The sequence below is a fragment of the Galeopterus variegatus genome, unplaced genomic scaffold, assembly GCF_000696425.1.
Source record: "Galeopterus variegatus unplaced genomic scaffold, G_variegatus-3.0.2 Scaffold1026, whole genome shotgun sequence".
NCBI classification, from domain to species: Eukaryota; Metazoa; Chordata; class Mammalia; order Dermoptera; family Cynocephalidae; genus Galeopterus; species Galeopterus variegatus.
The window spans coordinates 323,243-337,030 of record NW_007727137.1 but is presented as its reverse complement, the minus strand read 5'-3'; the positions used below and the strand labels follow the sequence as shown (position 1 = coordinate 337,030).

Genomic DNA, 13,788 nt, shown 5'->3' with positions numbered 1-13,788 from the left:
ATTCTTTTTTTTTTTTTTTTATTCCCCCCCTTTTTTGGGGCTGCCCCTTTTTTCCCCCCCCCTTTGGGTTATTATGCTTTTTTTTTTTTTTTTTTTGTCCTTTTTGAGACCGGCCGCACCGCGCTCAGCCAGTGAGCGCTGTGAGTGCACTGGTCATCCCTATATAGGATCCGAACCCGCGGCAGGAGCACTGCTGCGCTCCCAGCGCCGCACTCTCCCGAGTGCACCATGGGCTCGGCCCTCACTACCTGCTTTTAAGGAATGTCCTTGCCTTTGGTTTCAGGGATTTGATTCTGATATGCCTAAATGTGGTTTTCTTTGTTATTTATCCAGGTTGTTGTTTGTAGAGATTCTAGAATTTGTGACTTGATGTCTTTTGTGTGTTCTGGAAAAATTGTGGGTAGTATCTTTTCAAATGAGCCTCTGCCTGCTCTTTTCCTTTATTCCTGGTCTGGGACTCCAGTTACATGTATGGTAAACCTTCCCTCCTTCTTTTGCTGTGTCTAATTGGATGTTAAAGCCACCTGTTAACTTACTTTCAATGATGGTTTTTCATTAGGTTCTTTTTATTAGAGAACCAGTTTTTGGTAAAATTTTCCCTCTTCACGGTTACATGACAGTCTTTTATAAGTCCAATAGTTGGATGTTTGTGGTTCTGTTTGTATTGTCTTAGTTTTCTTTTGGCTTCTGTTTTGTCATGCTTGGTAATTTTTTATTGAATTGCTGGATATTATGTTTGAAAAATTGTAGAGATGGTCAATACTTCTCCCCCCAGAGGGAATTAATTTTTCTGGGGCAGGCAGAGGGTATATGGGTAGCTAGCCCTGAGCCAGCCATGGTTGGTCTGTCGTGGGTCCTAACTGAGAGCCCAGGCTATGTGCTAAGCCAGGACCATTGGGAAACCAAGTTATACCCTTTGTGGCACTTTGCCATCGCAGAAAGGCCTGCTCAGCTCTTTCAGAGCTGGCTTAGCTGGGATTTGTGGCATTTAGCCTTTGCACCTGTAAGCTCAGGGGCTGGCAAGTGCCCTGAAGCGAACTTTTGGGAACAGTGTTGGGCTCACCTCTTGAAGTTGCCAACTCTTTTTTTTTTTTCCTTTTTGTCTTTTTTACTGACCGGTAACGGGATCACAACCCTTGGTGTCGCGCCCGTACCGGGGACCGGCAACGGGATCGCAACCCTCGGTGTTGCGCCCGCACCGCACTCAGCCAGTGAGCAGGAACTGGTCTCCACATGGGATCCGAACCCTCGGCGGGAGCGCCGTCGCACTCTCAAGCGGCGCACTCTCCAGTGTGCCACCGGGCCGGCCCAAAGTTGCCAACTCTTTACTTGGCAGTTTGGACCCTTGAATCTGGCTGTCTTGGAAGTTCCTGGACTCTAAATCTTATCTTCCCTTGCCAAGTGAGATAGTGTGGGTGCTAGGCTGCTACCTCTATTGACCACTGTGCTTTGCCCTGGGAAGTGGATATCAGTGCAGCGCAGACAGTGGGCGCCAGTGCTGTGTAGACGGCATGTGTAGAGTGAGAGTGCCGGTGCTGTGTAGACAACAGGTGGCAGGGCCGTGTAGGTGGCAGGCATTTGAATTCCCTGTGGTGTGTCTAGTCATGGTTTGTGCCTCGGTTGGGATGCTGAGTACCCCTGGTGGCCTTTGTCCTTGGTGGGGCGTGGAGGAGGGCTTCTCTGAATAGAGCTGGGGGCTGGGCAATGAATAGCTTGCCAGTGGTGTCAGCTGCCTGGGGACAGTTTAGTCTGAGCAAAAGGGACCTGAGAGGGGGTGGCATGGCAGTGGACGGGGGCTGGGCAGGTCATCCTTCTTGGTCCTGATGCAGTGTCGTTACCAGGACCAGCGTTTCTGGTCCCACCGTTCATCTGCTAGTTGTGGCCAACATGGCCCTTTCTGTTGGACTGTACGTGCTACAGCAGTTTCTATCATTTCTCTCCTCAGCATCCAGAAGAAGCATTTTTATGTAAGGCTATTCAGAGAAGTTTCATGTTCTTTTGAGTTTTAGTTCTGCCTCATTTAAATCTCTGTAAGCTTTTTCACTTATGGAAAGTGGATCTGAGTTTAAGTGAGGTCCTGTCTGCGGTTGCCCTCCAGCAGGTGTGGTGCAGCCAGCCGATGGTATGGACGGCCTCAGTTTCCCTACCCTCCTCACAGTAGAGCTGCAGAACCGTGGCACAACAGGGGACACACTGTTGCCACATGACCGCATGGCAGCCATTTGCACACTTTTTCAAACCAGTGGATGGTCTGTCCCAACCCTCAGGCACGTCCAGAATCTCTTGGAGTTATCTCACCCAGCGTTCTTGGTGTTTGTGACCTGTGCTTGAGGTTGGTTGAGCAGAAGTACCACCAACCAGAGCATGGTAGAGACCAGGAGGGAGGCACGAAGAGGTCAAAGCATCAGGAGAGGGGTTCTCATGCCCTAAAGGCTTCAGGCAGGCCCTCTTGCCCCCTGACTTTTATAAAACTCTAGAGCTGTGGTTAAAAGCCTCTGCTTAGCAAAAGGGAGGTGCTACTGGGGAGGCACAGGACCACTGGCCATGCTGTATAGAAGACTTTCAGAAGCCACCAGAAGATCCCCAAATGCTCAGTAGCTGGGGGACCTGTGGGCTGGGCCCCAAGGGCATCAGTGGGGGAAGCAGAAAATTGAGTCTCAGTCACCCGGAAACCCCTGGAATGCTTCCTAACAGAGCCGGGAGAGAGGCGAGCATCGGATCAAGTGCCAGCTAATTTTGTTTCAAGGAAAGCAGTCAATTTATCTTAGTTAAACCAAGTTTAATTCCAATCTCCTTTTTAAAATGTAACACTTTCTCCCATCATTTTTTACACCACCAAGTTGAAGTTAAACTATAGAGCCCCTGTAAACACATTGTGGTCCTGGCTCTGCCTCCGATCGCCCCCTCCCTCCACCAGCTGTGCATCCCTCAGCCTTCTCATTTTTTTGGCACATTCCAAAATTGCAGACATCTGCCCACAACCCCCAAAGCCCCTCAGTAGGAGATCGTTAGCTGACTAGAGTTCAATATTTGTTTATGGTTCCTTTGTTCCTTTTGAGGTAAAATTGGCACTAAATGAAAGGCACAGGTTTTGACTGTTGCATTTGATGAGTTCTGGCAGCTGTATACACCTGTGCACCCAGTCATCTGTCAAGCTGCAGAGCAGCCCATCCCTGCAGCGTGCCTCCCGCAGACTCAGAAGAACCGGGATCTGGTGCCCTTTGCCCTCGCCCAGCTGCACTAGTGCTCGGCTGTCTGTGAACAGAATCGCACATTCTTTGCTCTTTTCTGTAAGGTCTCTGTCACTTTTGGGATTCATCCATGTTGTGTTATGTTCCAAGTGGTATCATTGTGTGAATACAAGATAGATTGTTGTTTCTTCTAGTGGTGGACACCTAGGCTGTTCCCAGTGTTTGGCTGTTATGAATGAAGCTGCTGTGAAGTTTCTTTCACAGTTTTTTTGTGGACATACATATGTTTTCATTTCTTTTGGATAAGTACCTAGGAGTGGAAGAGCTGGGTCAAAATGCAGCATATGTTTAGTTTTGTAGGAAACTTGCAGGCCTTCTCCCAGAGTGGTTGTGCTGTTTCACACTCCCTAGCAGCGTGCAGGAGATCACTGCACACACCCACCAGCATGCATGCTGCTGTGGCGGGGCAGTAGCGCCTCGTCCTCACTTTCATTTCAGTCATAGATAGTGCGGCTGAACTCTGTTTCATGTACTTGCCGGCTGCTTGTTTTTCATCGTGAAGCTTCTGGTAAAAAATTTTGCCCATTCTGGGCCGGCCCGGTGGCGCACTGGAGAGTGCGCTGCTTGGGAGCGTGGCAGCGCTCCCACCGAGGGTTCGGATCCCATGTGGAGACCGGTTCCCGCTCACTGGCTGAGCGCGGTGCGGGCGCAACACCGAGTGTTGCGATCCCGTTGCCGGTCCCCGGTACGGGCACAACACCAAGGGTTGCGATCCCGTTACCGGTCAGTAAAAACGACAAAAAGGAAAAAAAAATTTTTGCCCATTCTTTTGGCCTTTATTTAATTATTCTTAATTTTTTAAATAAAATTTTTTTAGGACAGTTTTAGGTTTACAGAAAAATTGTTCAGAGAGTTCCCATGTGTCACCTCTCTCCCCCTGGGTGACGGAGACGGAGACGCAAAGGATTACTCAAAGCCCATTTCTTCTGAGCAGTGAGAAGCCCTGAAGGGGTTAATTTTCCAGGAACCCTCAATAGAGAGGCATTCCTCCTTGGAAAATTAAAACCTGGCTGGGGTCTTCTCCCAGTATTTACTCTCCAGACCAAAAAGTTACAGAAAAGGAACATAGGTGAAGTTACAGCTTAGTTTAACAATAGAAGCTGGTAAGATCAGTGAAATGACAAAGGGACATTCTATAATGCAATTTGCAAAAGGTTAAGTCGATCCACCAACAAAAGCTTGTTCTTAGCAAATACTGTCTTTTCCTACAGCAGTTTCCTTAGTACGTTTACATACAATCAAGTAACTTTAGGTTAACCTGCACCAAGGACGTCTGTCCTTGAGCCAGCAATTTTTCTGTGTTACAATTCTTTATCTACAACAGTGACTTTAGCTTGGGGAAATTTTCCTGTCTTTTGCAAGCTTAACATTTCTATAAGTAATTTTAAAAAGTTAGGTTATACCTGAAACTACGGGGCTTTAGAAGCTAGGCCCTGTGGAATACATTTGCTTTATCAATGTTAGTACCCTCCACACTCATGTACCTCCTCCATCCCGCAGTTTCCCTGTTGTTGACATCTCGCGTCAGTGCAGTACGTTTGTTGTAGGTGATACAGCCAGTCTTGATGCATCATTATTAACTAAAGTCCATACTTCACATGTGGGTTCCCTCCTGGTGCTGTACAGTCTGTGGGTTTTGACAGATGCACGACGACATATGTCCACCACTGAAGTATCACACGGAGAAGCTGCAGTGCCCTGAAGGTCCCCTGTGCTCCACCCACTCAGCCCTCCTTCCCCCAGCCCCTGTAGTTTTGCCTTGTCCAGACGGTCATATGGTTGGAATCATCAGGTGTGGGTAGCACTTTGGTGTGCTATTTTTTCTGTTGTCTGTCTTCTTGATGTCGCAGGCTTCTGTTTGTGCAGTCAGTACTGTGTCCTTTCATCTCCTTTGACTTCATGTCTCTCTCCTTTTTCCCATTGCTCTTCTCATTAGTGCGTTGGTCTCCACTGCAGCGATGTCTGTCTTATTGCTTCTGCACTGCATGATGGAGTGCGCACCTTCAGAGACTGAGGACTCCTGCTCCTTCCCCTGAAGGACCTAGGAGCTCCTCCCCCTGCTGTCTGGGACTGTGTGGGAGGGTGCAGCACCGCGGGACTTTGTTTCTCCCAGACATGTTTGGGTCCTGAGGATTTCCCTCTGCATACCTGCTCTGGGCTTCTGATTCAGCACCATGAGAATCTCTTTATTAGTTACTTCTCAAAGCTACAGCAGACTCATGAGTGACATTAATTTTAACTTCATCTGTCAAGTTGCCTGAACCAGTGATTGGGTTTTTATATTTTTCTTTATGTATCCATCTGAGTTTTGGATGACATAGGACATATTCTTGGTACTATTTGTTCATGCTGGGAGCATGAACAGGTCCTACGCCAAAATCCCCACAGTTGTCCCCTTGAACACCAGCTCCGTGGCGGTACCTGCCAGGTGCTCACCTACTTAGCAGAGGGGTAGCTGCATATCTGTATGTCTGTTTCCAAGAGTCTGTGAGTGCTGGGGCCAAGAACTGAGCAGGGCATCTTCTGCCCCAGGACGCTGCCTGGTTCCGACAGGCTCTCAGTAAATGAGCATCGTTGTGCGTTTCCATGCTGTGTCGGGGATTGGACAGGCTTGCAGTGTGTGGGAGCTGTTCTGTGAATAGTGTGCTCTCTTGGGGATTGCATCAAACCACCCCCCTGCCCTGTTTCTGGATCCCCCTGACCTGGCTCCCCACTCTTGTAGCCCCTTGTCCTGGAAGTGAGTTCACAGAGGTCTCCCTCGATGCCTGAGGGATGGAAGGTTCTGGCCAGGCCCAATGTGCCCCTCTCACTTTTCCATCAGGGCCTTTCCTTCCTGATCATGTGTTGAGCTTAGATTTGGCCGGCAAGGCTCTGGTTCCCTTGGTGTTCAGCCTTTGCCCCTTTGAATACTGTGGGGTACCTGAGCCCACCAGCTCCATGCAGACGTCCTTGACTCCTGTTCCAGACATGCTCCTGGACCTCAGTGACCTGCTCCAGGTAGGCCAGTTTCCTTTTATCTCTTTCTCTATCTGATGCCATGACTGGGGCATACCTGTATACACCTGGAGGCCACTTTGTGCTCCCTGCCCCATGGGATGCCCCCATCTGTGAGATGGAGAGCTTTTGTGATTCTGGGGTTGCTAGGACAAGACACATGCGAGTGTAGGTCTCCGCAAGGTGGGAGGGGCAGCTGCCGGCCAAGGTCACGGGTCCTAGTGTTGTCCCAGCTTGAGGACCCTCACAAACTTTTCTCCTAGCCAAGGGAGATTCTTTATCTTCTTTTTTTAAAAAGATGACCGGAGGGCCGGCCTGGTGGCGCACTGGAGAGTGTGCCGCTTGGGAGTGCGGCGGCGCTCCCGCCGAGGGTTCGGATCCCATGTGGAGACCGGTTCCCGCTCACTGGCTGAGCACAGTGCAGGCACAACACCGAGGGTTGCGATCCTGTTGCCGGTCCCCGGTACAGGCACGACACCGAGGGTTGTGATCCCGTTACCGGTCAGTAAAAAAGACAAAAAGGAAAAAAAAAAGATGACCGGTAAGGGGATCTTAACCCTTGGCTTGGTGTTGTCAGCACCACACTCAGCCAGTAAGCGAACCGGCCATCCCTATATAGGGATCCAAACCTGTGGCCTTGGTGTTATCAGCACCGCACTCTCCCAAGTGAGCCACGGGCCAGCCCCAAGGGAGATTCTTTAAAAGAAAAAAAATTTGACACACATTTCAAACTGTAGGAAAACCTGTTTACAGTCTGTTTAGAGAAGCTTGCTTTCTGGGTACAGACAAAGCATTTCCTCTTGCCTCGCTCATTTTCACACAACTGAACATAGTGGAAAGTCCCAACACCAGGGACATTTGTGGGAACAGGATGCTCACGGGGGTTGGAGGGCTCAAGGCTCTGCACTGTGTTCCCAGGGCCTGTCTGGGACTGGGCTTATGTCCTTGGTGTCGTGCCCTGGTGTGGCAGGACCCCAGACCCACAGTGATGACACTGAGTATGCAGAAAGAGAAAAACAAGCATGACTACAGTCATCGAAAACAAGCATGACTACAGTGTGAAGGTTCATGCAGAATTCTCATGGCTTTCATACCTAGAAGAGAAACCTTCTGTCTGGATTCGGGTGCCCCTCAGGGGGCCAAGGGCCTGAGGGCTGTGCCGCTGCCTCTGGCACTGGGGGCTCAGTGCCCTGCGGTAGCCACCAGAGTTAGACTTCTCCTTGAATCAGATGGTGGTTTGTATTTTTGTCCTCCCAGCTGTCTTTATAAATGGCATCTCTCAGAAGCTATTGCTGAGGTATTTTGTGGTCAAGCTAAAAATAATCTGTTGGAATTGTGATAATCCAGCAACTGCACGTTTTGAATGCACTGTGCTTGGTTCGGGGCAAGGCCATGTGACCCTGTTTCCCACCCGCTGACTTCCTGGGAAGGATGGGCCTGAGGGCCAGGGATGGGGTGGCTGCTTCAGAAGTGGCCTGGGCATCTCTTGGGGGTGGGGATGGGGTGTTCTAATAGCTTCACAGCCTTTGGAAATGGGAAACCAATCAGATTGTCAGAACAGAAGGTGGTGAGTGGGAAGTGGAGGCTCCTGCTTGCCATGGGCTGAGCCAGGGCATGGGGTGAGGGTCCTGTGCTGGCCAGGGACAATCTACTTTGACTTATGACACCTCAGGTAGAAGGGCAGAGCCATGTGCCAGATGGAGGGTGTCAGGTGTCCTGGCAGGTGGCGGGCTGGACAAGGCTGGCACCCCCAGAGGGGGCCCATAGCATGTTCCTTCCTTCCTGCATGGTCTCCCTGGGGGTCCACACTGCGCTTGGCATTTAAGGGACAGATGTTTTCACACCTGTCTGTGGGTGTAAAGTATATGCCCACATCAAGTGAGGACCTCGCCCCGAGGGGCTCTGCGCCACTAGGCCTGACTGCTTTGTGTAAATGAGTAGAAGGTTTAACTTGGGAAGAGACCACACACCTGTCTGTGGGTGTAAAGTATATGCCCACATCAAGTGAGGACCTCGCCCCGAGGGGCTCCGCGCCACTAGGCCTGACTGCTTTGTGTAAATGAGTAGAAGGTTTAACTTGGGAAGAGACCACCCAAGTTGAGATCCTTCTTTCATTGCTGATTCATACACATATCAAAGGTTAAACTTCTAGGGCCGAGCCCGTGGTGCACTCGGGAGAGTGCAGCACTGGGAGCACAGTGGCACTCCTGCCGCGGGCTGGATCCTATATAGGGATGGCCAGTACGCTCACTGGCTGAGCGCAGTGCGGTCGGTCTCAAAAAAAGGACAAAAAAAAAAGGTTAAACTTCTCCCCAGTGCTGAGCTCAAAGTCACCTACCCTCTGGCTGGAGCCTGTGGGGTGGGGCCTGGTACACACTCTACAGAGGGATTCTGGGTCCTCCAGTGAGCTACACGGTAGGACCCTAGATCCCCCTTATGGCAGACACAGGGTCGCTCACTCACTGGGTGCACGGACTCTCAGAGGCAGGGCCTGGAGGCTCAGAGTCCACCTGCCATCCTGGGAGAGGAATGGGAGGGCAGGCAGAAGCCAGAGACGCACTTCCAGAGGGACCTGGATGTCCCAGCAGCAGATACTAGTGTTGCTGTTCTCTAAACAATGTGGAATCAGAAGGGTCGCAATGCAGGAGTCTGGTAGGATCCATCATGAGGGCTGGGGTGCTGCTGAGAAGATGCATGACAACACCTATGTACACGTTCACACACACCACAGTTTGGTGAGCAGACCCCAGGGACTCTTAGACCTCTGGAAACTCTGTGAGAAGGCAGAATTCCTTCAGAAAGCATGCTCTGGGAGCCACCAGCCCTTATGATGGAGCCCTCAGGGATCTCTCTAGAAGATAGAAACTGTGCCCAGCCAGAGGTGAAAGGTGACCAGTGAACAGTTGCCCACTGCTGCCTGGTTATGGAGGCTCAGCCCTGGCCCTTGCAGCTGGCAGACCCCCTGAGCTGACCTCCCCACGACTCCTTCCAGCTCCTGCCTCTAATGTAGACCCCCTGTGTAGTATCATCCCTTAGATCTCCGGCCCCTTCAAGTCAGCAAGCACCTGGGGGTGTCACCTGTGCAGTGGGACAAAGGCCCTTGTCCAGGGGCCCACAGGCCAGGCTTATCAGGTGAGAAAGTTCTTAGGGGAGGCCAGAGGCAGAAAGCCAGACCCACCAAACCTGTGAGGCCCAGGGGTCCCAGGGGTAAGGCTGGGTTGAAGGTAATGGCAGGGCTTTCACAGACTGAGGCTAAGACACTGAAGCCAGTATAGGCTTGGGATGGGAACCTGTACTCTCCCAGCTCTGCACCTTGTCCATGCTACTCCACCTGGACAGCTTCTGCCACACCCCATCAGACCCTGCTCAGAAGCATCCTCCCCAAAGCTGCCCATGCATCTGATCAGCATCAGAGTCATGGCTGTATCATCAACAGGGCTCCTTAGAGGAGCCCGGCCCATTGCAGGGCTGGGGCCAAGGCCCTGGGCCTTGTGCTCAGGGTCTGCAGAGGTTGGGGTCCTGCTCTCTTGAGCACAAATGATGATGCTCCCACCACTGACTGCCAGACCTTGGGGCAGCCCCTGCCCTGCCTGGGCCTCACCCCCATCGCCCACCACCCTGTGGCAGGGAAGAATGTGATGGTAGGTGACCAAGGCAGGGAGTGGCAGGCTCTGTGGCAGATTTAGACTTGAGGTGGGAGCAGTGGATGGTCACTGAGGAACCCAGATGGGGATCCCAGCAAGGGGGCTGAGGCCAAGACCACTAGGCCCATAGGAGTCAGGGTGGCAAAGGTGTGGCCAATGGGATTCCAAATTAAATGCAGCATGAGAGCTTATACCCTGACAGGTCACCTTCAGGCAGGTTTTTTTCTGAGCAAATACCGCCACTGGGGAGACAGTGTAGTGGGGTCTAACGCAAGAGGGAAGGGCCCTGCGTGACCCAGAGGCTAAGTGAAGGACAGCCAGGCTGCTGGGGTGAGGAATGGGGGGCTCCACCAGCCGGCAGGGGCCTCCACCATCAGATTCTTTAATGACTAAACAATGAAGTACTCATTTTAAGAAACAAAAAAAGGAAACATTTCCTTAAACACCAATGCTTCTCTGGTTGTGGTCTTTGCATCACAGGTGAACGTGTATGTGCTGGGGAAGACGTTTCTTCTGTTGGCGAGAGAGCTCTGCATCAACGCACCAGCCATAGGTATGTGGCAGGGCTTAAGGGTGTCCGATGGGCTGCTTTAGACACCAGTGTGCCAAATGTCCTTTGAAGAGTGGGAGGGAAATCAGTGCAGGACCCCTCCAGGTAAGAAATGTCTCCTAAAAGCTGCCAGTAGCTCAGGACAGTGGTGCAAAACCAGAAGGCCTGTGCAAAACCAGAAGGCCCACTGTCAGTGCCTGTCAAGTGTGGACGAGGGTATAGACAGGGAAATGGAAGTGGCACTGCATGCTGTGAGCCCGTCTTGTTCAGACAAGGTGTGAGGAAGACACCTGGCTGCCAGGTTCCTCTGGGAAGGCAGGACATCTGCACAGACAAGGAGTGGTGGGGGTGGCTCCTGGAGATAGTGCCCTCCCAGCTACGGCCCTTTCTTTGAGCTTTACCAAGGAGTGGTTTTCACAGCCTGCTTCGAGGGCCTTCTCCTTACTTTGCCTGTGGATGTCTATAGTATGTCTCTTTAAAGGTAAAGAAGCACCATGTGTGGCAGGGAGCAGGGGGATGGGTCACCAACAGGGCTGGGCCCCCGGTTCTGGCAGGGTGGGGGCTGCAGCAGCACAGGGACACAGGGCTGGGGCCCTACACCCGGCCCACACCCTCCCCAGAGAGGCCACACCCCTGTGCTGAGTGGGGCCATCCCTCCCCTTGAAGTTCTGGCAGGGTGGGGGCTGCAGCAGCACAGGGACACAGGGCTGGGGCCCTACACCGGGCCCACACCCTCCCCAGAGAGGCCACACCCCTGTGCTGAGTGGGGCCATCCCTCCCCTTGATGGGCCAAGCTGGAACTTTCCAGAAACAAAGCAACTGGCCATGGAGCATGCAGCAGCATGGGAGGACAGAGGCAAGGGCTGAAGCAGCTGCTCTACCCCACAGCAGGCTGTCCTGGCCCTACAGAGCGTGGCCCCCAGCCCCCCACCGCTCTCAGATCCAATTATTAAAGTAGGACTGTGTCTGAGATGCTAGTGACGCTTGAGGAAGTACAGAGACAACCAGACACTGGCCATTCCCCGAGTGTTCTAGCTACAGCCCTGGAGAGGAAGCCAGCCCAGACACTGCATGGGCCTGGGGACATAGGGGCTTCCCTGGGACACAGTTTGCTTCTAACCACTTAGCACTCTGCAGCACTGTAGGTTTTTTCTAGTGATGGCAGGGAGTTCTCACCTTCTCAATTGTACAAGAAAGAGAACACCTCAATTTACGATCCGTATAATCATTCATCTACAAGTGGCTATCATTTTATGAAACCTTTATTATGAAAATCCACTTAAACAGATAACTACTTTAAGTGACTTTTTGCCAAGTTTGGATTTGAAGGGAAGGTCTCCAGTTATGCTTGAAAAAACTTAGAATCCAAGAGTGTAGGAGGAATGTCCAAGCCCTCAAAGCAGATGGCACGGTACCACTGGGAGGGGATCTGGAGCCTGCCTCATGCCCCAAATCTTCCCTCTCCTTGAGACGTGCACCGTGTACAGGAGATGCCTAAAACTGAGACACCCAGGGTCTGGCTGCATAGAACAGGCATCTATTTCACAGAACCGGGTTACATCTGACTACATACGAGAGAGAGAGTAAGTGAACTGCTGTGAAGGACAGGCTGGGCAGCCTAGCCTTCCCCGATGTCTTCACAGCGCATCTCAGGCGTAGAAGATGAGCTCAGGGATCTGCCCGCCCTGGACCCCGGTCCCATTGGTGCTGTCCGAGGAGCACTGGAACTGGAAGGTCACCTTCCCGCACTGCACTTCTGTCATCCCCTCCTGCCCAAAGTAGCTGAGCTCACTGCCATCCAGGACGGCACTAGCTGTGTAGAAGGTGTCCTGCTCAACTTGGACGGGGTGTTCAAACCAGACTGAGAAAGTGTTACTGGATCCATCTGACACAAACTTGGTCAGATTCTGAGCCAGAACCATCCCCAGCCGCTTGAGTTCAATCTTCACACTGTACTCAGCCTTCCCAGAGCTGGACCCATATAAGCCCATACCTGCAATAAATACCCTTCTGTCCACAGCAAACTGGATGCTGTCACAGCGCCCACGGTACCGCCACTGGTTGCTGCGGTAGGCAGAAGACTGGAAGCGGTGGCACCTCTGGGGGGTGAGGCCCTTCCTCTTCGTCAGGGGGAAGTCGAGGAGGGGCTTATTGGCAGCTGTGTACCATAGGAAGATGTTGTGGGTCTCCTCCAGTGTCAGGATATCCGACTGCGCAGCGCCATTGGCAAACTCCTCCAGGGTCATGGTTGGAATTCGGACCAGATAGAGGGCTCGCCCCAAAACATGCCTCTTGTTGCGTGGGGTGACCGGTAGGCCCTGCCTCTTGCACTCTGCCTCAGCCCAGTTCAAGACAGCCTCAAAGACCACAGCCTCCTTGGTGTTGAGGGCCTCCCGAGTCACGATGATCTCCAGCGTCTGCCAGTCTATTTCACAGAAGCCCTCAGACCTCAGGGCCATCTCGGCCTGTGCGTCAATGACCTCCCAGCAGCGCTGGGTCAGCTCAGGCTCCTCAAACAGCCGACTCTGGGACAGCAGGACACAGGCATTTTTGGCTTCAAGACTTGTCTCCAGAAAGTTGACACAGGCTTTTGCCAATGCAGGGACAATGTACTTCTTGGCAGCATACAGAGTGGCCAGCACCGTATCGGCTTCTAGATCAATCTCATCACTGTACATGTACCTAGGCAAGGCAGGGCTTGCGTCAGAGACTCCCCAGAGGTTTGGGCCTGGGAGTGGCCCATCACCTCCTGTGTGCTTCCCCTCAGGAGCTGCGGGATGCTGCCTAGTGGTGACCAGGCAGAAAAGAACCACCCCGTCCTTCCAGGCTCACACAGCACTTACTTTAACAAGATTAGAAAAGCTGCAGGCTCCACGTCCGGAATGTGGATTTCTGCCTTGACTTCTGCAAGGTCCCCATAAAACATGGCATAGAAGACGGAGCTACCAACAGCCAGAACGTACTGCGGATGAGAAAGATTTGTCGTGAGCCGATGGGCTGCACGGGCAGTAAGGAAGACATGGGGAGGCTGTGTCCAGCCACACACGCGTCAGGGACAGCTCAATTTTAGGAGGTTGCCTGTGCCTTTGGGAGCTCAAAGGGCTGAGCCTCTGCCTACCAACCTTGTGGGCAGGCACCCTCCTGGTCGCCCCCAGGGGCCCCACGATGAAGTGGACGTCGGCCATGAGCTCGTTGTTGAACATCAGCGCGTTCCTGCAAAGGGCAGAGGCACAGGGGCTGGGTCCGGGCGGGCGCGGCAGGGGCGCGTGCGGGGCGCAGCGGGGGCGCGGCGGGCTCACCTCTCGCGCAGGGTCGGGTGGAAGGACTGCCAGTTGGGGCTCTCCAAGTT

The 13,788-nt window shown here is 52.5% G+C and overlaps 2 protein-coding genes across 2 annotated transcripts in view; one reads left to right on the top strand and one right to left on the bottom strand.

Annotated features, from left to right (window-relative positions):
* BRF1 (BRF1, RNA polymerase III transcription initiation factor 90 kDa subunit) overlaps positions 1-13,788 on the top strand; it is a 62,281-nt gene that overhangs the window by 19,027 nt on the left and 29,466 nt on the right. Inside the window, exons 3-4 of the mRNA XM_008574272.1 lie at positions 6,217-6,248; positions 10,370-10,442. Coding sequence (XP_008572494.1) covers positions 6,217-6,248; positions 10,370-10,442 — 105 coding nt within the window. The remainder of the gene's footprint in view (positions 1-6,216; positions 6,249-10,369; positions 10,443-13,788) is intronic.
* BTBD6 (BTB (POZ) domain containing 6) lies at positions 12,033-13,646 on the bottom strand. Its single transcript, XM_008574271.1, has 3 exons — positions 13,562-13,646; positions 13,283-13,401; positions 12,033-13,121 (listed from the first exon to the last, which is right to left on the bottom strand). The coding sequence occupies exons 1-3, from the start codon at positions 13,640-13,642 to the stop codon at positions 12,089-12,091; spliced, it is 1,233 nt and encodes a 410-aa protein (XP_008572493.1). The 5' UTR covers positions 13,643-13,646; the 3' UTR covers positions 12,033-12,088.

Coding starts and splice junctions, on each gene's coding strand:
- BTBD6 (XM_008574271.1), bottom strand. CDS start 13,642: ATGTTCAACAACGAGCTCATGGCCGACGTCCACTTCATCGTGGGGCCC. Junction 13,402..13,561: donor GGAGGGTGCCTGCCCACAAG/GTTGGTAGGCAG, acceptor TCTCATCCGCAG/TACGTTCTGGCTGTTGGTAG. Junction 13,122..13,282: donor GCTTTTCTAATCTTGTTAAA/GTAAGTGCTGTG, acceptor TGCCTTGCCTAG/GTACATGTACAGTGATGAGA.